The sequence below is a fragment of the Rosa chinensis genome, chromosome 2 (assembly GCF_002994745.2).
Source record: "Rosa chinensis cultivar Old Blush chromosome 2, RchiOBHm-V2, whole genome shotgun sequence".
NCBI classification, from domain to species: Eukaryota; Viridiplantae; Streptophyta; class Magnoliopsida; order Rosales; family Rosaceae; genus Rosa; species Rosa chinensis.
Genome location: NC_037089.1, coordinates 49,873,249 through 49,900,640, shown reverse-complemented (window position 1 = coordinate 49,900,640; position 27,392 = coordinate 49,873,249). Strand labels below are relative to the sequence as shown.

Here is a 27,392-nt window from a genome sequence, read left to right as displayed (position 1 = left end):
ATAAACTAAAATATAACGTTTAAACCCTAGCTACATAAAGAGAAAAGAATGAACATATGAACATACATATATAATGATATAACTATGTATTTTTCACATTATATTTTCAAAATTGACAGAAACGCAACAAAGGTTGAACTCATATACATGTGTTAGGCAAATCTATTGATCAAATGTATGTGCAAATCTATTGATTGAATTACATTAAATTTTTTCTATTCTTGACATTGTTATTTAAATCTAAGTATGAGTGTAATGAAAAGAAAAAAAAAGACAAAATAATTTTTTCTTTTAGAAAAAAGCTCAAAATAACTTAGAGTCATTAGATTTTGGAAGGCTAAAATGATATTTTTCTCAAGAATTACATGGCATGATTTGACAAATAGGTGATGTGTGTAGGTGACATGACATGACACCTAATACTGAGGTCATAAATCTTAGGCCTCATTGAGGCCACAAATCATTTTCCTTGATTGAAATGTCTAGGCGAAATATGAATTGAAGGTGAGAAAGATATCTCTTAGACGGAGAAGTTAGAGGCTGACAGTTAACCAGATTATCATAATGTTAATGCAGTGGAAATTAACCAAAATCAAACTAAATGCCGGCTAGCTCCGTCCTAAACCCTTAACCGAATTTGCGGTGCAATTTTGATTAATACCAAAAAATTAAACCAATAAGACCAACTAAGACCAACGTTCGGCGTTGGACCAAAACCATAAAAAAGAAGTTGATTTGATTGAAATGTTTAGGGTGAAATATGAATTGAAGGTGAGAAATTATTATTTTCTGCACAGAATTGAATGTGAAAGGTCATTGCTGACAGAGGACCGCGTGAAGCTGTTTGAATGGTGCAAGTATCGAAGAGAGAAAGCAGGTGGCACTCATTGAATGGCCTTCAATGCTTAGCAGCTTACTGCTTTGCTATGTTGCCCTTGTAGTTGATACATGTTCTATAACTGTACCTATCAACTTAACTACGATTCATCTACTTGGCAGTGCAAGAACTAAGAGACACGGCCGTAGAGAAGAGTAATTCCGGAAATGTATGGTCCTATCTTCAACTTCAGGCCGTATAAATATATCTCTCTGCTTCTATCTTTATGTATTCCTCCATCGAACTTCAGCTTAATATAGAATATATCTCTCTCTTTTGAAGTTGAGTACAATGAAGATGGAGCTAATGGACGTGTTCATCCTTTTTTTGGGGGCCGTTTTTCTCCGGCTATGGTGGCGCTACTGGTCCGTCACAGGCGGCGGAAAGAAGAATCTTCCACCGGGTCCGCCGGGCTGGCCGGTGGTGGGAAACCTGATCCAAGTGATCCTCGAACGTCGACCGTTCATCTTTGTAGTACGCGATTTACGTAAAAAGTATGGACCCATCTTCAGCATGCAAATGGGCCAACGCACACTCATCATCATCACCAGCTCCGACCTCATCCACGAAGGCCTCGTCCAGCGGGGTCCCGACTTCGCCAGCCGCCCCTCCGACTCTCCCATCCGACTCATCTTCAGCGTCGGAAAGTGTGCTATCAACTCCGGTCAGTACGGCCCTCTCTGGCGCACCCTGCGCCGCAACTTCGTGACGGAGCTTATCAACCCTACCAGGATACGCCAGTGTAGCTGGATCCGTAACTGGGCGCTGGAGCATCATATGAAGCGCCTCAAGTCCGAGGCCACGGAGCACGGCTCCGTGGAGGTGATTAGCAACTGCAGGCTCACCATCTGCAGCGTGCTCATCTGCCTCTGCTTCGGCGCGAAGATCTCAGAGGAGAGAATCAAAGTCATTGAGAGTATACTCAAGGATGTCATGATGATGACGACTCCGAAGCTCCCCGACTTCCTGCCGCTGCTGACTCCGCTGTTCCGACAGCAGGTGAAGGAGGCCAAAAAGCTACGGAAGAAGCAAATGGAGTGTCTGGTTCCGCTGATAAGAAACCGAAAGGCTTTTCTCGATGGAGGGGGTGTTGTCAACGAGGAGATGGTGAGTCCAAATGGTGCTGCGTATATCGACTCTCTGTTCAAGCTTGACGTGCCCGGAAGAGGTAAGCTGGGAGAGGAAGAGCTCGTCACTCTTGTCTCGGAAGCCATCAACGCCGGGACGGACACGAGTGCTTCGACGACGGAGTGGGCGTTGCTTAATTTGGTGATGAACCAGGAGATCCAAGATAAGCTGTATAAGGAGATTGTTGAGAGTGTTGGGAAAGATGGGGTGGTCACCGAGAATGACGTGGAGAAAATGACCTATCTTACCGCGGTGGTTAAAGAGACTTTCCGGCGACACCCGCCGAGCCACTTTCTTCTGTCGCACGCGGCGGTGAAGGAGACGGAGCTCGCTGGGTACACCATTCCGGCGGATGCCAGCGTGGAGTTTTACACTGCATGGGTGACGGAGGATCCGGTGATGTGGAAGGATCCGGGCGAGTTCCGACCCGAGAGGTTCTTGGATGGAGATGGAGTTGACGTGGACATAACTGGTACAAAAGGAGTGAAGATGGTGCCATTCGGAGCGGGGCGGCGGATCTGCCCGGCATGGACGTTGGGGACATTGCACATAAACTTGATGCTGGCTAGGATGGTGCAGGCCTTCAAGTGGTTGCCGGTTCCGGGTTCCCCACCCGACCCGACTGAGACCTTTGCTTTTACTGTTGTCATGAAGAACCCTCTCATGGCTGTGATTGTGCCTAGGTCAATGATCAACTAATTGCCTAGTTTAGCTCATCGCTAATTAAGCTATTGAAATAATTAGCTAGCCAGGCATAAATTATGTTTTGAGTTTAATTTATGGTTACCTACCTATAAAATGTGATGAATATTGGTTTGCCTTATTTGTGATGATTATTAATTTTGGTTCGTCATTATAATGCGTAACGTTGATGATATTGTTCTTAAAAAAAAAACACATATTCTCTGCATTATTACCCCCACTCAACACCATTGAATGATACTATTTGTAGTTTGGTGACTTTGGGTGAGGAATAAGTGAGTCAAGTAGCAACATTTATACTGTGCCTTCAATTCCTAGCTACTAACGTATAGAGATATTTAAGATGTTTCATAGACCACTTTTTTTTTTTTTTTATCACTAACAAGAAAACGATAATTTCATCCTCTCTCTCTATCACATGTCACAAGACATGACTGGATACTGCTAGGTGATCGTCTTAGAGCATCTCCAACAATAGAATTTATTTTTTAGTTAAATTTAGCTAAACTTGTGAAATATAGTTATTGATTTAACAATGTTGCTCCATCAATGATAGCTATTTGTAAGTGATATATTATGTTTCATCGAATCGTAAACTGACATGTGGACAAAAGAGGAGAGAGAAATATAACTTTTGCTTTAGCTATGTAGGATTCTCTAGCTAAATATAGCTAGCCAATTTAGCGAAAGTTAAATATAGCTAAGCTATAACTAGTCTGTTGGAGCTGAATTTTGCTTCAAAAATAGTTAAATATAGCTAAAAATTAAATTTAGCTACTCTGTTGGAGATGCTCTTACAAAAAGACACCAGGAGTCTCTAAAATCTTGATTGTAATTGGAATTTGGAAGGGCTCAACAATCACACTTCTCTATTTGAGTACTTTCTGTAGGTTGTGATTGAATCTTGCTTCCTTCTTTTTTTTTTTTTAATTATTATTATTTTATCAAGAAGAATTCATTGATAAATGATAAAACAAAACTTAAATCAAGGAGTAAATCACCTCATTAAATTCCATCACAGATAAGTAGGGAATAATACCACACTCCATTACAAATCACTTAAAACTTAATAAATTTGCTCATCTAAAAACAACTTACATCAAGGAGTACATAGTGACCTTATTAAACCCCATCACAGATAAGTAGGGAATAGTACCACATTCCATTACAAATCACTTAAAACTTACATTATTTGCTCCTCTCAAAACTCACTCGATCTCTGTCTCTCTCTCTCTCTCTCTCTCTCTCTCTCTCTCTCTCTCTCTACCAGGTTCTCAGGGCTCAGGGAATTCAGGCACGCATATTAAAATCCAGTTGATGTCAACCAAACTGCAATATCTCTGGCTAGTAGTCTTGCTTTCCAGGTACTCTTGATATTGCGATAAGATAATGGAGTTACAAAAAGAACAGGCCCATCTTGTTACCCAAGAAGCTAGGAAGCATTCTACCCTGCGCTTTGGCTTTTCTCCTTTGTGGAGTCAAAAGCCTACAAAAAGGATAGGATCCTGATCTTGTGTTTCATCTGTTTTCTTGTTGTATTCTAGTCTCTTTATTGTTTGGCTTTTTCTCTCTGCATACTGTGGATAACTGTTTGTCCCCTCTTTAATATACACCTACTCCATTGAGTTAGGGTACCCTTTGTGGTTCATTTATAGGAGTTTTTATCTCCTTTGTTTTCTATATGCTCTAACTTTAAGCATGGCTTCTTCTTCCTACACTAATGATGAGATCCCATTTGAGGATGACTGCATCATTGAGGCTATGTCAGTTAATTTTGAATCAAGTACTGACATCCTTGATTTGGAATGTGGTCTAAACTTGTTGGGCATCTTGATAGCTGATGAAGAACCTGGCCTGAGAGGTGTGAAGGCAACTCTTATGGGAATTTGGAAGTCACTATGACAGATTCGTATCATCTGGGGCAAGAAGAACACATGCTATCTCACTGTTGGATCTGAAAAACTAGCTAAAAAGCTACTGGAGAATAGGACTGCATACGGATTGGGTTGGATAGGTTTTGACTATAAACCGTCTCTATACTAAAGTGAATGGTTTAAGACTTTAAGCATTTTGGACAACCGGTCATTTAAAAAAAAAAAACTTAACCTTATCCAGTTAAAGATGGTTTGGTTCGGTCGGTTAGGCGGTTTTAACCTATATTATATTAACATACTATTTATGGAAAAAAAATTCTAGTAAAATTCAATCTAAATAATAAAAATTATATTAGATAAGCATAATCTAAATTTAAAATACAATAATCAAATCCAAAACCAAAATCTAGAACAGATTCAAAGTGATAGACTTATGTGATGGCTTAGCTATAAATACAAGCTTAATTTAAAGGTTAGAGAATGAGAGATTTTTTTAGTAAAGATGAAATTGTATTAATGATTTATACGATTACAATCGTATAGGGCATCCAGAACAGACTCTGGAGCTTGTAAAAACCAATCCATATGAATGTCAAAATCAAAACCAAAACTTACTAATCTATGAGCAACATGGTTAACAGTTCAATAAATATGATGAACACCTATAGAAGACAATTCACCCAACAAACCTCTAATTTCTTCAACAATAATTCCCAAAGGAGAAAAATCTTGGTCGTTTGCTGTCAGTCTGTCACAGCCTTTACAGCCTGTAAATAATCACTCATTAAAGCAACATTTGTTATACCAAGTGCTTGGATGATCTCCAATCCATATTTAATAGCAAGCAACTCAGTATGATAAGCAAAAGACACGTGATATGAGAGAATCAAATTAATCGTAGCGATTATATATTAGACTTCTAGGCTTTTAGGCACCGGATTTGATATGGTAGTATATCATTTGAGAATAAAACTATAATTGGATATTTAGAACTTACTTAGAAAAACTGAACAAATGAATATGAATATGTATATATATATATATATATATTAAACTTTTTCTTATTATATTTCAAACATACCGGACTATCTATCGGTTTGGGTTCCGCGGTTTAAGCAAAACAAAAACCAAACCAACCCAATTGAAAAATTGTTTGGTTTGGTATTGAACCAGCTTTCAATTTTTAAAGTTAAAAAACCTTAACCAAACCATATTTACCTGTCGGTTTTGACCGGTTTGGCCGGTTTGTACCATGTTTTGCACATCCCTACTGGAGGATAGTCATTGGAGTGTTAAAGGATGTTGTTTTTTGATCTGTCAATGGCCTCATTACTAGTGCATTGATGATATTGAAACACACAGAGCCACTTATTGGATCTAAGCTCATGGAGTTCCACTTGATCAAATCTCTGTTAATAATGGGAGGAAGTTAGGTAACCTACTTGGCTCTGTCTTGGAAGTTGAGGATCTATTGAAAGTAGGCAACAAGGGTTATTTGTGTATGAGAATTGACTTTGATGCTCGGAAGCAGCAACATTTGTCCAGCTCCCAAGGCAACACTTACCACCTTCCAGAGTCTGGTTACAATACGAAAACTTGAGGAATTTCTACTATAACTATGGTCGGCTTGGGCATATGGTGACCTCCTGTAAGCATACAAAGCACCTATTGTTAGTCCAATAGAAACCTGTCTACACTCAATCTTCTTTTCCTCTGGAATTTCCCTATGCTTTGACATCCGGAATTTTCAGAAGGAAAAAAATTTCCGCCAATTCACAGAGTGGTTTGAATTCTAGGGGGAGACAAATACGGATAGTGATGGTTCCAAAGTAACCCTCTACCCAATAACTGAAAGCGACCACTCTACTAGCCCATCACATGGCTATGATGCTACCTAAGTGCCCTCTATTAGGATACAGAGACCTAGAATCACAAAAGAACTGCTACGATATGGACCTAGCATATGGAACCCTGATGCCCATGGGCCCCTCTTCAGAAACGGAAGTGTTACTAGAGCCTTCAATGGGCTTTGCTTGTGGGATGATATATGGGCTGATCTTGAGTGTATCCCCCCTTGGGCCTTCTCATCTAAGGAAGCCTTTTTCCATGACAATCCTCATTTTCCAGTTCCCACAAGTATTGACTCATTGGATGGCCCTACACCATCTGTGTCCAACTCTGTAAATCTTATTGAATTTCCTGTTTGAACCAATATTTGGCAAGGCTCACGTGGCAGATAGGTGGACTCGACCCACAAGGAGTAATGAATGACCGCGGCTAATTAGCCACAACACATTAAAGATTTGCAAAGTTAATTCTCAAATTAGCCACAGCACATTAAAGGTTTACAAAGTTGATTCTCAAACTTATGGTAGAAGATAACATGTTCGAAGAACCGTTACTGAGATCAAATGACTCATAAGGCTTAATGAATGAATGACCGCAGATCCACAAGACGTAATGAATGACCGTGGACACATTAAAGAGCTTGATTGTAAGGAGAAAAGTTACCAAAGCTTGGTTTAATTAACTTGATAAGTATTAAGGGGTTTTACTGCCAATCATCAGTTACAAGGCCTGATTGATTGCTCATGAAAGAATCAATCATTGATAACGTCAAAAATAGAACAGTATTATCACAAACATAAATATTGTTCTATTTATAATCAATGCGGTCTTAACTGTAAAGGTTGAGATTGTTTCTTTTCCTTCATTCATTGTTACAGGTCCTCGACTAAACGCTCTACGCGATTACTCAAATTTTATCTCAATACATTTCAACATTTCAGCAACACTTATCAATCTTTGCGTGTTTATCTTATCACTTTCTTTATCGGTATTTATCTTTCCTGCATTTTACATTGTTGTTCTTTACATTCATACAATTTATCTTTTTGTTGTTTACATTGTCTGCACTTTAATTATTACCTGCGGCTTACATTCTTGTTGGTTATCTTTATTTGCTGCACTTTTACTTTCCTGTTGTTTACTTTGCATTATTTACATTCCTACACTCATTAAGAAAATCACCAAAAAGAGACATCACCAGAACGTTTGGATCTAGTAAACAAGTTCTCCAGCATTCATGCGTTTCTTTGTTCATACCCGTATTGAATCAAGGCATCAAGGTAACACTTTATACTTTGATTTTATTTTTACCATGACTTGCGAGTATCTGCATCCCATAGATTTATCAGTTGTCACTCGCAGTTTCACGTTCACTCACTGAGTTGCACAGCACGAACATTACGGCTAGATAAGGTCGATCCGTGCTAAAGTCCTTGCATTCAAGGTAGAGAGAACCCTGCGGCCGAGATTGATCTTTCCTCGGCCCACAATCAACTAATCAGAAGTTAGATTAAGGCAAGATCTACAATCTAGAACAAAACCTCGCTTAGCCTACTGGCAACGAGTTGGCATGCCCGCTCACAGATTACCATTCCAGGAGGACATGTGTAAGCCAAAGAAGCCGTCGACCATGTGGCCGAGACGATTTTTGAGCGAACACTTCCACAAGTCCAAAGGGAATCAAGTTTGGCCTCTCCACATGGGGAGCCATCTATTCAAGAAACAAAAAAGAGACAAAGGACGAAATCTATTAGTGACCAAACGCCAAAGACTAATGCAAAGAGCGCAAAGATCCCAAGGAGCCATAGACTTAGATTGTCTACCAGAGGCGATAGAGGAAGGGGCATAGGGGGAAGTGGAAGAGGAAAACCAGTGTAGCAATAGGAAATACAAGATATTCACATGACTCAATCAATTATAGACGTTACAACTCATAGGAGTGCAACTGATCTATCAGAGCCATTTGTTACAAAGGTATGGAGGATTTAACCCACCTCCAAGGTTGTGGCGGTTGGCCTAGTACAACTTCAAGGGATCAATGATTGGCCTAGCCTGGAATTGTTAAGGCTTGGGAAAGCCCTTGACAGTACAAACACTCCAGGATATCACCCACTCCCTGTGTCCAAATTTTATTTTCTTATCAGAAACACACCAATGTACTTCTTATGTTGATAGTATTAGAAATCAGTTGGGATACACTGAGAGTTATAATGTGGTACCCATCAATACAGCAGGAGGCCTTAGTCTATAGTGGAAAGATGACTACAAAGTGGATGTTGTTTACATATCCAAGTTTTTCATCGGCACAGATGTTTGGCCAATAAAGGAAGTACTTGGATATGAAAAACTTGGATCTGTAAACAAGCAAAACGAGGCTTAAGAGTTGGAGCAAGCAGAGTTTCCAATTAGTAACAAGGTGGAAATCCAAAGCTGCCTGGAAGATCTGGAAGAATTACAAGCCATGGCCCCTTTCACCAGTTCTGAAAGCAATTGGAGATCTCCACCAAAGTGGGATCTTTATGGTTAAAGGAAGAGAAGTATTGGCATAAGAGATCCAGGGTGAAATGGTTAAACTCAGGGGATTCAAATACAAGATTCTTCCATCTAGCTACCCTTCAACGCCGACAGAGGAACAAAATTTTGAAAATTCAAAATGACATTGATGCTTGGGTTGTTGGAGAGAATCTTATCTGCAAGGAATTTGAATATCAGTTTATGAAGATTTATACAAGTTCTGTCTCCTCGTCCTAGGGACAGGCCCTTACTGGGGTTCTCGAGTGGTCAATGATGACATGAATGATGAGCTTCTGGCCCCTATTACATTGGAAGAAGTTAGGGATGTCGCTGATCAGTTAGGGGCTCTAAAGGTCCTTGGACCATATGGGTTCCCAAGACTTTTCTATCCTAAGTACTGGAGGATTGTGAAACAGGTTGTGTGGGAAACATCAAAGGACTTTGGAGATGGGAGTGTGAGGCTGATGGAACTTAATAAGACTCACATCATTGTTATTCCAAAAATCCCTAACTCGAAAACACTACACATTTTCAACCTATCAGCCTATGTAACAACTCTTACAAGATACTTTCAAAGCTTCTTGCAAATAGGCTTAAGCTCTTTCTTCCCAAGTTGATCTCTCCATATCATAATGCCTTTGTGCCCGAGAGACAGATTCAAGATAATATTCTTCTAGCTCACGAATCCTATCATTATCTCAAGTTAAAGCGAGAAGGGGGCAATCATGAATTTGGGCTAAAGCTTGATATGAATAAAGCCTATGATAGAGTGGAATGAGATTTTCTAGAGGCTACTCTACTTCACTTTGGGTTTGCAAGGAGCTGGGTGAACCTAATTATGGCTTGTGTATCGACTGTGTCTTTTTCCATTGTTCTGAATGGTAACCCAGGGAGGTTTTTCTCTCCATGTAGAGGGCTAAGGCAGGGGACCCCCTGTCCCCTTACCTATTCCTATTAGTGAGTGAGGTTCTTTCTCTGGGTATGACAAAGGTTGTTAATGAGGAATCTCTAGTGGGTATAAAACTGAGCAGGTGTTGCCCAACCCTATGTCATTTATTCTTCACAGATGATGCATTGTTTTTCATCAAGCTACTCTAGTTAATTGTTGGCAACTGGTCATGATTCTCAGAGAGTATTGTATTGCATCTGGTCAACAGATTAACAACGGAAAGTTAAGTGTTTACTTTGCACCCAATACTCCTACACAGATGACTCAAATTATGTGTGAGCTAATGGGTTTTGTGGAGGTTTTGAACCCAGAAAACTATCTAGGCCTCCCAATGGTTTGGGGCAAGTCAAAGAAAGAGGCATTGACTTATATGGTTAAGAGGGTTAATAGAAAGATTGAAGGCTAGAAGCAAAGTACACTCTCTTTAGCTAGAAAGGAAGTACTTATAAAGTCTATTTCTACAGAAATCCCAGCTTACCTAATAGCTTACTTTAAATTTTCGAAGGATATCTGTAATGACATTGACTCAACTCTAGGCAAGTTCTGGTGGGGTTCGAACTCAAATGGACAAATGATGCACTGGAAGAGTTGGAAGTTCATGGGCTTACCTAAATCTGAGGGAGGCATGGGTTTCAGGGACCTCTATCAGTTCAATTTGGCCCTTTTAGCGAATCAGTGCTGGAGACTAGTGTAGGAGCCTAACTCTCTATGGGCACAAGTGTTAAAAGTTTGATACTTCCCTAATTGCACTTTCTTTGAAGCAGTTAAAGGTTACTGGGCATATTAGAGCTGGTCTAGTCTTTTAGAGGCAAGGGACTTATTGCTATGGGGATGTTGTTGGCAAGTCATCAATGGCTACTCTATAGACATTTGGAAGGATAAGTGGCTTCCCTCCTGGTAATAGTATATTGAAGACAAATGGGGCTCAACTTGGCAACGCCTCTATTTTGGTTAGTTCCCTAATTGATAGTGATACCCACCACTGAGTTTTAGATAGTATACTTCACCTTGTCCAGCCAAGTGAAGTAATAGGATTTTATCGATTCCTATTGGTGTTGGGATGAGTTGTGATCGGTTAATTTGACCCTAGACTAAGAATGAATTTTACACTGTGAGGTCATGGTACCATTATCTGCACTAGAGAAATACAACCAATTTTGGTCCTTCCAGTGGCTCTTCTCATAGAATTGACAAGAGTGTTTGGAAGGTACTATGGAAAATGAGTACTTTGCCAAAGATCAAGCTTTTTCTTTGGAGAGTATTGAATGAAGTGGCTCCTACTATGCTCTATTTCTATAGAAGGAAAGTAACCTACTATGCTCTATCTCTATAGAAGAAAATCAGTTACTAAACCTAATCTGCCCTATTTGTGGGGAAGCTATTGAAGATTTTGTACACTTATTGTTACTATGTCCTTGGGTGGATTTAGTTTGGTTTGGTTCTCCAATTGGCCTTAGGTTAACAAGCAAACAATGACTACTTTTGACAATTGGTTTCATCATATTGCATCAACCCCTTCCAACAAAAAAGATAAAATAACCCTGATTAGTTTCATTTGTTGGAGCATCTAGAAGGCTAGATGTGTCTTTATCTACCAACATTGACCAGTCTCCCCAAGTTGAACAATAGAGATTGCTATTAGCCTTGCTAATGAATTTGAGGATGCCACAAAAGCACAGATTCACGATCCTTTACCAATTTCTGATGAGAATGTTAATACCTGTTCCTGTCTGACTTGGAAAGCCCCTCCTCAAGGTTTTGTGAAGATAAATTGTGATGCTACTTGGTCTCCTCCTTCTTCGGGGGGACTAGGGGTAGTCATTAGAAATCAATTTAGGTCACTGATTGGAGGATATACTGCCAGTGTTGTCTGCGGATCTACTGCAATTGCAAAGCGGAAGCAGTACAATGTGGAGCTAATCTAGCTATCTCCTTGAATTTGAAAAGAGTTCAAATTGAATTCAATTTGAAAGAGGTCATTTCTGATCTGAAAGCCACAAGAAAATGCAGAAGCTGGAGGACTTACCTGATCATTGAACAAATCAGAAATCGTTGGTCTTGGTTTGATGATTGTTCATGGGATTGGATTCCCCGTAAAGCGAACCGTGCTACACACACAGCAACCTCGCTTGCCAACCAAACCGTGGGTCCTTTGCAATGGGCTAACCAGCCACCACCATCTCTGACTCAAGTATTGAGGAACGATGGCCTCCCCTGCCACATGCAGTTGAGCTTTGACCATTGGGTCGTATTTTGATGACTTTATGTTTTTTCCTCTTTAGGTTGTATTTCCAGTTTCTATTTCCTTGCTAGATCTAGATGGATTGTATGACTGCCATTATTTGCTGTTTTATGCCTTAGCTTCTGCTAGGCTATCAGGGCTTTGCCTCTTTAATGAAAGTATTTCATTCTCCAAAAAAAAAAAAAAAAAAAAAGCTCCTCTACTTATCTCTCCTTTATTCATTTTTGAAGGTTTTCTTTTTCTTTTTTTTTTTCCTTTTTCCTTTTTCAGTTTTTATTTTATTTTTTCTTTTTAATTTTTATAGAAAATAGTTCCTTAACCAATTATAAAGGCTTAATTAATTTCGTTCAATCACCTTTAAAATGGATCATGTGCAATGCACTTGTTATTATTTTTATCGGAATATTAACATAAAGTTGAGCTAAAATAGAAAAGTTTTGAGTACTGATTGTGATCATGAGTGTGGTTATTGTCACCATACTATTTTCTTAGTTCATTGTGCATATAATTTTTTACACTGAATTTTTCAATTTTACCCTCAAATCAAATTGAAAAAACAAAGACCTATGAAAACCAAAAAGTAAAAGGGGGGAGGAAAAAAAAATAATCCTTTGCTACCTACTTGTATTCTATTAACCCTAACAACAATAACATGGATAAAAAGATCACAATATTATAGGTTTGCTAAACTCGATATTTGACAGATTGTCTGTAACCATTAAAGAAAATGCATTACAAGCAATTATAATGTTCAATTGGAGACTTAGCTAGCTAGCTCTTAATACAAAGCCTAATTACGGAGAAAAGAAATGCCAAGTTTTCAAGTTGCTTTTCATAATTTATTGAAGGAATAATAAGTATGGATAGCTAATGAGAAATCGATTAATATTGAAGAAAGGTAAAAGAGCTCTAGAGATCAATCAGTTGTGGAAGGGAAAGCCACATCCAACAACAAAGAGGAGAAACAATAAAGGAAGAAAAAAGAACAAGGTAGTGATGGCAGCAAAACAATGGCGGATGTTGGTGATTCTACCTTTTGGATTTTATTTTTTATGATTTATTATTCTTTTCAAAAAAATTTAAGAATGGTATAATTAGAATATTTGGTTTTATTTTCTTTTGGGTGAACTAAGTATATGGTAGGGTGGCATTAGCCGCACCCAATGTAAATTTGGATACCAATTAAATATATAATTTCAAATACTATTTGTGATAATTTTCCATTACAAAATTGAAATGGTTAAATTATCCTTACTAAAAATTGTATTGCACAGTAACATCTCTTCATTATAAGTAAAAAGTCTTCAGTTCAACTCACTAACCAAATGATGCATTGGAGTGTACTGGTTATCACTAGTATGCTACCTAGAGGATGCTGCCGAGTAAGTAACAAATACATGCTCTATATATATAACCTCATAGGCAAAAATAAAGACTAAAACAATTTGAAAATGCTTCTCCCTATAAGTTCACCTTAATCATCATCTCATCGAGAACATATAACCATTAATTTTTTTTTTTTTTGGTTGTAAAAGGGGGCCCAAGCAACAAAAACAAAGAAAAGCTAACCAGCTGAGGTTGTTACAAAGTTTCTAGGCCTAGCAACGCCATCCATGTAATCCAGCACTGTTTGGACAACAAAGATTGGAGGACAGTCAAAAGTACACAATCCCAGCTCTTGATTAGTGCTTCTCTTGGCCAACAAGTCAGCGACCATATTCCTTTCTCTATGTATGTGGTTGATTAGGTAATAATCAAAAGACTGCAAAAGAGTCTTGCAGTTAGAAATGATGGTTCGTAGAGGATGCAAGTCAATGTCTCTGCTTTGGAGAAGAGTAATAAGAACAACAGAATCTGATTCAACCATTACTCTTCTCATATGATAATCTACAGCTAATTGAAGACCAGAGAAAAGGCCCCAAGCTTCAGCATGTAAAACTTCCCATTTACCAATATTTCTCTAGAAGCCAGCAATCCAAGATCTAGTACAATCTCATATAACCCCACTAGCACCAATCAAGCCTCCATTTGTTCTAGAACCATCAACGTTAAGTTTGACATAGCCTGGGGGAGGTTTTTGCCAAGAAAGCAACTCAGTTCTCAATTCAGGATCCACATTAGCCTTCTGATTAGCATTAATCCACTCAGAAATATATTAAGTAATAATAGGAGTGGGATTATGAGGGTAGTGAAAAGTAGAGTAAAAAATCGCCTTATTTCTCCATTTCTATATGAACCAACAAATGGAGATGAAGAGCTGAGACCAGTTAAAGCCAATACACTTACCTTTTTGGAGCAAAATATTTGCATTCATCCACTTGTCGCACTCCAAAATGAAAGTTCTAGAAATAGAGTTAGAAATATCAAACTGCCATAGCTTTAGGACAATCCTTGAACAAATGGAGCATAGTCTCAGCTTCACCCGGACAATAATAGCAACCTAGGTCAGAAGTAAGGTGTCTTCTCACTCTATTAACATTGGTAAGTAGTCTACTTTGCACAAAGAGCCATGTGAAAATCTTAAGTTTAGGAGGGACGTTCATGTGCCAAATGTGAATCCATTTTCTATTGGCCATCCTAGTTGGATTGATAACTCCAGAATAAGCACTTTTGACAGTAAAATTACCAGTAGATGAGTGCATCTAGATAGGCTTATCAGGGGAAGTAGATAGAGCCAGTGGGATACTGAGAATTGTTTCCACGTCAGGAGGGAGGCAGGCAAAAAGAAGAGTAGCATCCCGTTCCTTATTAATCCAGAAATCTTGTATAACCATTAAATTTGGTTTGTCGTAAATAGAAATATATATTCTCAAAAAATGAAAAATAAATCTCATAAAATTACCGTTCTGAAATAGTCATATAAGTCAATAAAATCTCAAGAATTTAATCGAAATCAATATATTCAAATCGCCAATAATATCACTCGAATTTGGTGCGGACCATGCAGAAGGTGAAAAAAAAAATTAAATTAAAAATAACTACGAGTCATATAAGCCAATAACATCAACACAGACCATCATGTGTACTATGTTCTAGGAGCATGTTATAACTTGGGTTTTTGTCCATTTACCCCATTTTAAAGTTTTTTTAATTCCCTCTTACCCAAAACACTTTAAGGAGGTCTTCCCTAATACCTCATTAAGATTTTTTATTTTGTTTTTTAATACCATTTTACCCTCACCCCTTTGAAACTTAGAGAGAGAGAGAGAGAGAGAGAGAGAGAAAATGGGTGAGAGAAACCATAGGTGACTTTGTCGGAGCCCCGTCACCGGCAGCCGAAATCAGACCAAATTTCACAGGATTTCGGCGACCGGTGAATCCTGTCACCGGCCGCCGCCCAACATAATTTGCTGAGAATCTCACCTGAAAGGTTTTTTTTTGCCCCAATAGATGACTATCAGCCATGTATTGCCCCCCAATAGACGTCTATTGTCCCTCAGTAGACGTCTATGTCCCCAGTAGAACTTTTGGGTGCCAGAATATGAACTAATCTCCCAATATTTAGACAAATAAAAATTTGTTTAAAGAAAAAAACGAAGAGATTATATTAATTTAAAAATTTCTATTGCCCTCCAATAGACACCTATTGCTCCAGTAAGGACAGGCTGTGAGAGAGATCGAGGTGAGAGAGGTCGAATTGATTTGGACCCGAATTGATCAGATTTCACGGGAAACCAGAGATTTTGTCTGTTTTCTGCTAAGGACGAGGACGACGAGGACATGGTGATATGAGATTCAGGTGTGATACCGGAGTTCGACGCCGCACTGGATGTGGAGAGAGAGAGAGAGAGAGAGAGAGAGAATAGGTAAAGATCGTGAAGGGAGAGAAATAATTGTGCGGGCGACTGAGTCGACCCAGTAGCTCCGACTGGAGCTTCAGGTGTGATGCCGAAGTTCGACGCCATGCCGAAGTAGAGAGAGAGAGAGAGAGAGAGAAACCGGTAGAGAGAGAATCGTGCTGTGGAGTCTGTGTTAAAATGTAATTTATTAATTAGAATAAGGCTAAAATTGTCATTTTACTTTAAATTGGGTTAGTGGGAATAAAAATTTGTTACTGGTGTTAGTGGGATAATTTTAGCTGATTTTGGTGCTTTGGGTCAAGAACCCTAATAACTTCTCTGCCTTGTGTATTCAGTGCTCAATTTACTGTTTCATTGACCAAGAACACGCAGAAGCTTATTTGACGCCGGTTCACTCCCTCCCCCCCCCCCCCCCCCCCCCCCCCCCTCTTTCTCTCTCTCTCTCTCTCTACTGTAAGTCTCTTTTTCTCGCTACAATCTACAGTCAGTTGCGGAAATTTGTGTTAGAATTTGTTGATTATATGCATGTGCATGTTGAATGTGGTTTCGAATTTGTGGTTGTCGAAGCTTTTGTGGTTGGGAAACAATAATTTTGATCATTTTGCATTTGAAATTTAGTTCTTGTGATTTAGAAATGTAGGGAAATTGAAGCCTAAACGAAGACTTATTATATATTAGAATCATCAGTGTGTTCTAAAGACCAACCAGAAATTTGGAGAGCTTTTAATTTTAGTAAAAAGTTTCTTGTTTTTGGATTTTTGTATTTTTCTCTTGTATGTACATATGTTTTAGGACATTTGATAATCTGTTCAAGGGAAACTGATGCTCAATTTTTTTTAATAATGACTTGTAAATGTTTGTAGACAATTCAAATGGACGCTATGGACTATAGCTCTGATGAAGAATCAGATAACAATGAATCTGAGATCAGTGACTACAAAGACAAACCTTACGAGCAGTTACGAAGTGGAAAGTTGAAAGTAAAGGGTCCTAATGGCACCCTCAGATGCCCCTTTTGTGCTAGAAAGAAGAAACAAGATTATAAGCACAAGGATCTGCTTCAACATGCTTCCGGGGTGGCTAAAGGTTCTGCTAACAGAAGCACAGTCCAAAAGGCCAACCACAAAGCACGGATACGTGATTTTGGCCTCGTATCCCTTATCGAGTCGGAAAAAGGGTACGATACGGTCGGATACGGTATGGAAATGTGCGTATCCCATGCAGATACGTAATGAAGTAAATAACTTGGATAAGCGGGGTAATATTGACTTTTTACGATTTAAAAAAAAAAAAAAAAAAAAAGCCACAAAACATCGCGAGCTACTCTCAGCGCCGTTCTCTTCCGCTTCGGTCGTTCTCTTCTCTTCTCCTCGTCTTCGCAAGTTGCAGCCAAGATCAATCAAACTTCTCCTCTTCCTCGATCCGCTTGGAGGTTCAGTTAGACACGGTTCGGGTACGTTCTCTTCTCTTCTCTTCTTCTGACGGTTTCATCACTTTCATGGGTTTTATGGTTTGATTGTTTGATGATAGAAGGATAAGGATATGGGTTTCATGGGTTTGATAATGCCTTTGTTGAAGGTATGATCCTGTCCCTTTTCTGTGCTTTTGCGCTTTCATTGTGAGTTTGTATTTATGGCCCCGTGCAGTTCTGAATCCTCCATTTTAACCAATGTGTTTATGGCGAACTTTTTTTTTATCAGCGTTTGATTTTCATAGTATAAGGTGCTGTTGAGTCCTAATATCCCTTTACAGCATCAAACAACAATGGATTACTATAAGTAGATGATGTAATATAGCCTTACTTGCATGTTTCTTTTCGCTTATCAGAATCAAAGAGGCTGCAGATGATGTCACAAGATAATGTTTGGAGAATAATTGAAGTGCGAGAGAAACTGAATGACGATTTGGATGCTAAGAAAAAGGAACGGGATTCCCTGAGAAAAGAATTAAACAAACGTGAAGCAAAAACTGAATATGAGAGGCAAAAACTTGACAGGGATAAAAAGAAGGTAACATGCCACATTGTTACAGTAGTTTAAGCGACCATTCAGGCTCATTGCTTTTAGCAGTCTGTATGCTAGTTTTGTTAGCTATTCCATTCTCTTGTGACATAGTTCAGTATTATTTTACTTCATCTAAAATAGATATCAATTTCCAACTTGGTGGTTAATCAAAGCTGTAGATTTATCTAGAATTTCAATTGTTGAAATCTCAATCTCAGTGAATATATACTATCTAGCCAATCATTCAAGGTCCCCAATAATGACTTAATTAATAATCTCCGAGTCTAGTCAATTTCCTATGTACTTTTAGTAGTCTAGAAGAGTTGTAGACCTCCATAGAAGTGACTGATCGATGGTGGCTAAAGCTAGTTCTAGGCGTTTGAAGGCAAGTAATAAAAGAATTTTTTTTAGTAGTAAAATAATCATTTACTAGTTAAAGGATCCATTATTTCTATCTAATTGCTGGGTGCATCAAAATACTTTCAGTTGTTGTTCATATATTATCTGTTGTTCATATCATCAAAATAGCTTTTCTTAATTGAGCAACAATTTATCCTCATTCATAGCAATGGAATTGGAGGGTCTAATTTTGAAGTACACTTGTCCCCTTGTTAATGTGACACAGGCATGTATAGATAGCTTATTGTCTGGTCTAAAATACAATAAAATCTTACCTGACAGAACGATGAGAGAAACAAGTTACTTCAATTGGCTTCTGTGGAGCAGAAAAAGGCGGATGAGAGTGTCTTGAGGTGGGTTGAAGAGCAAAAGGTATCGACTGCAGGCTGACCAGAAATTGTAGAAATTACGTAAGAATTATGATATGCTTGGTTTTCACTGACTAGGACTCTTTAATTTTCAGAGGGAAAAAGAGGATGCCTTGCATAAAATACTTCAGTTAGAAAAGAAATTGAATGACAAACAGAAGGTAGAAATGGAAATTGAGGAATTAAATGGTAAATTAGAGGTGATGAAGCATCTTCGGGATGAAGCATTGGGGGAAAAAGCAAAAGAGCTTGAGGATTTGGAAATGCTGAATCAAACTCTGATCACAAAAGAGCGCCAGAACAATGATGAGTTACAAGAAGCTCGTAAATTGTTAATAGCAGTATGCATTTCTTTTTCCTGTGAACTTGGACTTTGTTAATTTAGACACACACACTCACTCATATAGTTGTATATATAATATGTACATATTGTAGTTGCAGAAGTACACAAGAAAAGCTTTATATGCAGGAATTCCCATCTGGGTTCTTTGGCCGTCAAACTTTAATTCCTAGTTTTTTCTTCTTAAGTTTGGTCCCGGTTTAGTACTTGAAGCTTTATCCCTAATTAGAGGGCAGAGCTGTGAACCTCAAGTCTTGCATTAGAGATTACTGAAGTTAAACAAGAGCCACTAGTTAATGCTCAGCTTTTATTATGGTAGAAATAATGAGGTGTTTTAATTATCATCTCTACATTTCATTTCCTTGGAAGCAATAGAAGATTGATAAAGTACCTTAATAAGGAGGAAAATTAAAAAAGAATGATCAAAGTGCTTCTGAGTTCTGAATTCTGAGTGATCAGTTGAGAATTGTGAATAATAATTAAGTTCTGTTTCAGTAGTTTCCGTATTAAATTTTATTTTTCTTTTCATAAATCTCATGGCCGAGACCAAATTATGATACAGAGCGAGATATATGTAGCTAATCATTTTCTTTTTCTTTTAATTTTTTTATAGATATCCTACTGTCATAGATTCATACATATATTGAAACAAAATATTTGTACTCATGTTTTTTTTTCCCTACTTATAAGAGACAGAAAATGATTCGTAACTATACTATGTTTCCTTGCATGAAAGCTCATACTGTTTGAATCTTGTTTTAGGGTTTGCCTGAAATGTTGGCTGGTCAATCTCATATTCGGATTAAAAGATTGGGATATTTGGATCAAAAGCCCTTCCTCGACACATGCAAGTTAAGATTTCCTCTCGAGGAAGCACAGGTTCAGGCCTTCACTTTATGCTCCCTGTGGCAGAAAAATCTGAAAGATCCAAATTGGCTTCCTTTCAAGGTGATACAGAAAGATGGGAATTATGAGGTATGTCTTTTGAATAGCATCAAGTCTTATATTTCTCAGTTCATTTAGTAACTAATAGTGCAAGTGCAAATGTCCTTTGCAGCAATATCATGATAAACTATGTGTCTACATTCTGTTTTGTTTTGAACTTTCTCTTGGCGCTATTCTTAATTTTTGGATACTAATTCTGAACATTTAGTGTTGGGCAAGGAGTTGGGTACTTTTTTTTTCTTTCTTCGTTGGTCTTTCTTGCTTATGAGGATTTTAGGAAACTGCAAGAAACATGGTTGATGGTGATACAGATTGATTGGGTTTAGGTGGAGTATATCTGTTGAAGGAAACCAACTGATAATGGGTGAAGAGGTCCGAAATATAATATATAGTCATGTGAGGCTTTGTTCTAAGTTAAGAGCGTTCAACTCAAAACCAATTGCTTGTGGGGAGAGACCCAACTTTGTTGAGCAAGACTTAAGCTCCCGGCATGGGAGATTCTATATTCAATTTTGATGTTTAGCCTATCAATTTTAAGGATGGGAGGCAAATTTAAAAATTGAAAGGTTATTCCTGTGGATAAAATGAATGTCTTTCATATTCTCTATCTTCTTTCGACCTAAAAGAATTGTATTTTCGAACAGGGAATTCTGCTAGTATATCTGGGCAAAGTTCGGGGAGACACTCCTATTCTAGAATAAATGAGAAGTTATGTTTGTCATATGTCTTATATTGACATTGATAGAACTAACTTTTGGTCCAGATATTGATACTTCTATATGTTATATATCATACCCGGACATGCATGGACTATCAGGATTAGCTTGCAAATGTATGGTTCAGCCCACATAAGTCCCTGTTCTGACTTAAAAGTCCAATTTGTGTGATTTTTTTCTTGAATAATATGCTGCCCAACTTTTTATCCCGGTTTTATCTCAAACTCCTAATACGCTGGGATCCACTGCATATGGTTGGGAAAAAGTTGTGCTGACTAACATTTTCATTGGTGAGGAATGAGGATGAGTGGATAAAAAAAAAATTGAAGATTTCAACTTATTTTGGTATGCATGAGTGGATATGTGTATTTGTGCTGATAACTGATTCCTCTCTCTCTCTTTTTCTTTTTTTTTTCTTTTTTTCTTTCCTTTTTTTTGGTGAATTAACTGATTCCTCTCTGAGAATTAAGATCTTAAGGAATTATCTTTCAAAGGGCAATTGAAAAGTCGTAAGATTGGTTCTCATGATGCTTGTTGCAGGAAATTATCGACGAGGAGGATGAGAAGCTACAAAATCTGAAGGAAGAGTGGGGGTTTGAGATATATGATTGTGTTGTTACAGCTTTAAAAGAGCTTAATGAGTATAATCCAAGTGGGCGGTATGTTATTCCTGAGCTCTGGAACGTAAAAGAAGGAAGAAAAGCCACATTGAAGGAGGTTATTGCCTTTATCTTGAAGTATATTAAGACACTCAAGCGGAAGAGAACATGAGCAGGTTGGTATTTATTGTTATTGACAGTTGAGTTTTTCTGGTGTTGCAGTTTGTGTGAGTCTGGGCTGATTGTTAAACCTGAAAATTTATATTCGGTAGGAATTGTGCTAGCTGGGCCCATTCCCTTACCAGATAATGGGCGCTTCAATCATAGTGCATAACAATTTCTCTTATAGCTCTGGTCCATATCATAGAATATGATGAAGGATATTGTTGATTGAAAAAAAATTATGCACTCATAAGTTTCTTCCAAAGAATAGAGAAACAAAAGAAAATTACTTCTGCACAGAGTCTAGTTGAAGTTTATTGGTCCTGTGACGGCGAGTGTTGTGGTTTCTGATGTTCGTGAGTTGCAGAGTTTGCATACTAGTAAACGATTTTTATTTATTTTTTACAATACAAATTCAAGTTCAGAGAATAGTGGCAAAAACTCAATTTCAGTGGTGTGGTTCTTTTCATTTTTGCCTCTTTTTCTTTTTGGACAACATTCTCAAATTCATTTGCAGATAAACTCTCTTTTGGGATGGTGTGATTTGAAATGATGATTCTATTATTTCTACTTCTTGTTAACAGTATTCTCACTTTGTGTGGTTTCTTATTTCCTAGGCAACAGCACAAAACAGACCATGGAATTTGGAGCGTAGATGATTGTGAAACTGCAACTGTGCTAGTGGAAAGCAGGAATTTGAAGCTGTATTGCATGTTTGGGTTTCCGTAAGGATCTTATGCTATGAAAAGAACTTATTAAGTTGGAATACCGAATACCTGTACTTTGCTTAATATTGAACTTAAAACAAGTTTTATGGGGAGATTCTGTGACTGCAGTTTTACTGTCTGTAACTGTTTCACTAGCTTCAATCAACTAGCTCAAAGATCTAATGGCTACGGCACTACATAGGCATTCGGAAAAGGGACTCTGTATGCTTACAGTACATACACCATAAGCGCTCCAAAGCTACTCGCTGGTGAACAATTTTTACTCTCTGCAAAACCATCTTTCCTTGGAGGCAGAGCCCTGAATTGGGTTTAGGGCTAAATATCTTTATTATTATTATTATTATTATTTTTTTTTTTTTTAATGTTAATTATTAGTTTTTCTAATAAAACAAAAATTTAAGTACGCATCTTATACCATCAAAATGATTGTCGCTCATCTGTCTTTTGCTCTTGGAACCCTAGCGGAGCTAACGCTCACCCATGCTACAGATTTGTTGTTGAAGGAGACATGAACTTCTGTTGGTGCGCATTTGCCCTATTGGGTTGACGATGGTGTAATGGCCTATGTGCGGTGTCGTGGCGGTCCTGCGTACATCGAGGGTGTTAGCAGTGTCTGTGATGGCAGGGTTATGGCGATGGGGGTGCTAGTGGTGCGGAAGAGTGACAGTGCCTCTAGTGGTGGCTTTTCTCGATCAAGTCTAGGAGAAGGCTATCCTCTCTTCACTGATCATCTAGAGGAGGACGGAGTTGGATTAGTTCGGCGTCGACATCCCGCAACTGTGGTGGTTTCAGGTCATCATGTGACAGCAACTGATGGCCCGATTACCAAAAGTGGGTCAGATCCCGATCCCTGTCCTTTGGGCTTTGGGCCCAATTTTTGGGTGGCGCTCCTAGGGTTTCTGAAGGAGGATTTAGGCGACAAGACCCTATAATAGAGCTTGGGCTTTGGTTTTGCAGAAGAAAAATCCTGCGACGCTATAAAAGTTGGTATCTGGTGAAGAAGGAGCAAGCTTTGACCCTTAGGGGAAGGAGCTTCTTGTTGTTCAGTTTTTTTAACTAGGGTCTTCAGGCTATGCAAGTTGAAAAAACTTCTATGAGTTTTCTACGACGTTTCTAGTTTCTTGCTTATACCACAAATTGCGTTATTAGCATATGAGGGCTAGTTGAAAGATTTCATTTCCGTATGAAGCGAGGTATGTTCATTCTTGCATAAGCTTGCTAGTTAAATGTATAGACTCTAGCCATTGGCTGTTGATTTAATGCAATCAACAACCTTTTAAGCAAGCCTATATAAGAATGAAAAAACCTCGCCTCCTATGAAAAAGAAATCATTCAACTACCCCTCACTTGCCAATCATGCAATTGTGGTAGAAGAAAAATATTAGAAACTTCATAGAAGACTCATAGAAGTTTTTCCAACTGTATAGGCTTAATACCCTAGAAAAAAAAAACTTAAACAATAACTAGCTCCTCCCCCTTAGAGCTGGAGCTTGTACCAGCATTTGGACTATTTAACTTTGCTAACAGATTTTTCTTCACTACCCTCTTCTTCTCAATTGCCTCATCAGGCTTCAAAGCCTTCTTCTTGTCACCATAAGAGAGCTTGTTCTTTTTGCCTGCTGGTCTTCCTTTCTTCCGCTTCATTGGGTTGGTCTGCATCTACATCAGCTTGTGCCACTAGAACCATGCAAGCCCAAAGTTTCAGGCTCCAAATTTAGGTTCTTCTTCCCCACTGCTAAACTCAGCTTTAGGCTCCAAATTTATTTGATTCCCTATAAACATGAGAAAAGAATGACCCTGCTAGATAAGATAATAAAGAAGAAATATCATCAATAATCCTGCCAAAGTCTGAAGTGTCCTCACCTTCAGTGCATATAGCTTGCATAACCTGGAGACAGTCAGCCTCAAACATGACTGGCCCCAAATTATTTTCCACAACCACCTTGTATGCCAACCTACAAGCCAGGGCCTCAACTACCACAGAGGAAACAACATCAGTACAACTCCCACAGGCACCAGCCACCACCGTGCCATCAAAATCCCTGATTACTATTCCCAACCCGCCAGACCGGGTGGTCAGATCAAAAGCCTCATAAATATAGCCTTAAGCCAGCCAACTAGAGGAGGACACCAAGGCTTAACTCGGCACCCTGATTTAACTTTTTCATTGAACCTTTATAGGCTTGAAAGAGTTAAACAAGCTTACAACTTGGAACTAAACATGATGTGGAACGGAACTTACTAGACCACAAACGCCGGTTACGCTCCTTCCACACTCCCCATAATAACATCAACAGTAGAGAAAAAGAGCTTGGAGATTAAAGGAGCCTCCTCAACATCAATATTAGCAGTAATCAACTCTCTATTCTAGCCTCCATTCTGAATAAGCTCACTAACCATACAAAGAGAAGAAGGAGCATACCTCACAGACCTGAATACCGAAGGTCTCAGTATCCAAGGAGAGTCCCAAATTTTGATAGAGGTTCCATCACCCACCTACCAACGGATCCCACTTCTCAACACAGAGCTAGCAGCAAAAATACCTCTCCAACATGCAGAAGCATGATTTGGGGCCGCAGCCTCAAAAAAAAAAAAATTAGGAAAGTATCTAGCTTTAAACAATTGACTGACTAAGGAATCAGGATTACGAAGTAGCCTCCATCCCTATTTAGGAAGCAGGGCAAGGTTATGAGCATGTAGATCACGAAACCCCATACCACCCTCCTCTTTGGAACGACAAAGACATTCCCAAGACATCCAATGAATTTTACATTCATTAGTCTTACTCCCCCACCATAACCTAGCACACATCTGATGTAGATCATCACAGAACTCCTTCGGAAGCAGAAAACAGCTCAGAACATAGAATGGCAAAGCTTATGCTACCACCATTATAAGTAAGTCCTTCCCAACACTAATCAACAATTTTCTTTGCCAACTAGCTAACTTTTTTCTCAAGCTTTCTTTGATATAAGCAAAAGGCTCAGTCCGATTCCTCCCCAAATAAGTAAGCAAGCCTAGATACTTCTCATGCTTGACTTCAATAGAAACACCCAAGAAACCTGTTATAGCACACTTATCCGCCTTAGGAACTCTCTTATTGAAAACAATATTGCTCTTAGAAAAATTAATCTGTTGACCAAATGCCAACTCGTAATCATGCAGAACATTTTGGATATGATGACACTCATGCAAAGTAGCTTTCCCAAAACAACAAACTGTCATCTGCAAACAATAAGTGATGAATAGTAGGGGAACCCTTACAAACTTCAATGCCCTGCAGCTCACCATTTCTAACTTTTCACTTAAGCAAAGCTGAAAATACTTCATACACAGAATAAACAAGTGAGGTGATAATGGATCACCCTGTCTGAGTCCCCCAGTAGGAGTCAAATGGCCCTTAGGCTAGCTATTAACCAAAAAAGCATACTTCACATTTTCACACACTTCATAATCACACCTATCCATGACTCTGTGAAACCCAATCTCAATAGAATAGCTTCCAGAAAACTCCACTTCATGCGATCAATCATAAGCCTCAATCATATCAAGCTTCAAAGAGAAGACTCCCTCAGTGCTGGAATAATAATTATGAATGAAATGTGACACCTCATTTGCCACAAGAGTATTATCTATAATTAATCTCCTAGAGGGATAAAAGCACTCTGAAATGGAGAGATAATCTTTGATAAAATCTTCTTCAGTCTGTTAACAATCACTTTAGAACAAATCTTATAAATCACATTATACAATGCAATAAGTCTTAAATCGGTAAGTAACATAGGATCTTTCACTTTGAGAATCGAACAAATATGTGTGAAATTGATCTCACCTAGGATTTGCCCATAATGCATAAAGTTTTGCACTGCTAACACTACGTCTCCACCTACTAGGCTACTACCTCCCAATACTTCTGAAAAAACAGAGGTGGCATACCATCAGGGCCTGGGGCTTTTGTCAAATAGATCTGAAACAATGAAGCCCTTATTTCCTAATAAGAATAAGGAGCACACAAGTCTAAATTCATATCATCAGTCACCTTAGGCTGCAAAAGCTCAACAACATTATGATATGAATAGAATAAATATCATTGGATTTAAACATGGTGGAAAAATAGTGTAACACACTAACACCACGTCCTCCATCCCTTTAGAAGTATCTTACCAAACACCATTATGATCAAACAAGCCAGTCAATTTATTTTTAGCTTTACGGTTGGAAGCTTTCTTGTGAAAATACTTGGTAACCTGTTACCATCGGCCAACCAAGTCACTTTGGAACACTGCTTCCAGTTCGCATCTTCTTCTGCTAATGAACATTCCAATTTTGCATTAAGAGCAGAACACTCCTCTTGATTTGCAATAGACAAAGGCAAAGAAATAGAGCCTGAAGCTGATCAATTAACAACGCAATATCTCTACTTCTCATACCGAAGGACTCATGCTGCCATTGATTCAAAGAAAACCGGGTATGCATGATTTTCTCTGTAACCTGGTGCATAGGCAAACCACTAACCGCAGGCTCCCAACCTGCCTTTACCAAGTTCTAGCAACCCTCATGAAGGGTCCAAAAACTCTCAAATGGCAAGCAGTGTCTCCTCCTCTCAATCGCAAGCGGACAACCACTAAACACTCCCAACAAGATTGGGACGTGGTCACCATGGACTGGAGGCAGGTGTAAAACTTGTGCTTCTGGAAAGATGTTAAACTAGGTGACAGATACAACTGCCCCGTCCAACCTACTCCTCACTCCTGGTCCAGCCATGTGAATGGTGAGCCATGAAAACCCAGGTTAAAGAGATCACATTGAGACAATACATCCCTAAAAGGCTGCATCTGCCTTTTACAGGGCACTATGTTGCCTTCCTTCTCAAGGGCACTACAACTCGTTCATATCTCTGATAACCACCCAAGGCAGCGCCGACTTGGCCCACAATGACTGTAGCAGCGCCCAACTGAAATGGCGGTCCGCCGTCATTAGATTACCATACAAACCTATTAGCCTCCATGCCATACCAGACCCATCAGTCTCCTTGACCTCCACATCAACATGGCTTTTCGATTTTGACCGGAGCAAACATCCAAACCATCAGCCTAGAATAGAGCAACACCACCAGACTGACTCTCACTGAAAACTACCTCACAATTCAAGTAACCGATTTGCAGACGTAGGGCATTCATGTATTCCTAATCATCAAT

At 38.8% G+C, this 27,392-nt stretch overlaps 2 protein-coding genes across 2 annotated transcripts; both read left to right on the top strand.

The window, feature by feature from the left end:
- The first annotated feature begins 1,003 nt into the window (after positions 1–1,003).
- LOC112188670 (cytochrome P450 77A4) lies at positions 1,004–2,828 on the top strand. The gene has a single exon (XM_024327834.2). It carries the CDS (start codon positions 1,169–1,171, stop codon positions 2,702–2,704), a length of 1,536 nt encoding a protein of 511 aa, XP_024183602.1. The 5' UTR covers positions 1,004–1,168; the 3' UTR covers positions 2,705–2,828.
- Positions 2,829–16,815: 13,987 nt separating this feature from the next.
- Positions 16,816–22,312, top strand: LOC112184450 (factor of DNA methylation 1). Its single transcript, XM_040513450.1, has 8 exons — positions 16,816–17,085; positions 17,159–17,387; positions 17,762–17,943; positions 18,619–18,708; positions 18,800–19,045; positions 19,807–20,019; positions 21,246–21,480; positions 22,084–22,312. The coding sequence occupies exons 1-7, from the start codon at positions 16,816–16,818 to the stop codon at positions 21,474–21,476; spliced, it is 1,461 nt and encodes a 486-aa protein (XP_040369384.1). The 3' UTR covers positions 21,477–21,480; positions 22,084–22,312.
- The last annotated feature ends 5,080 nt before the right edge of the window (positions 22,313–27,392 follow it).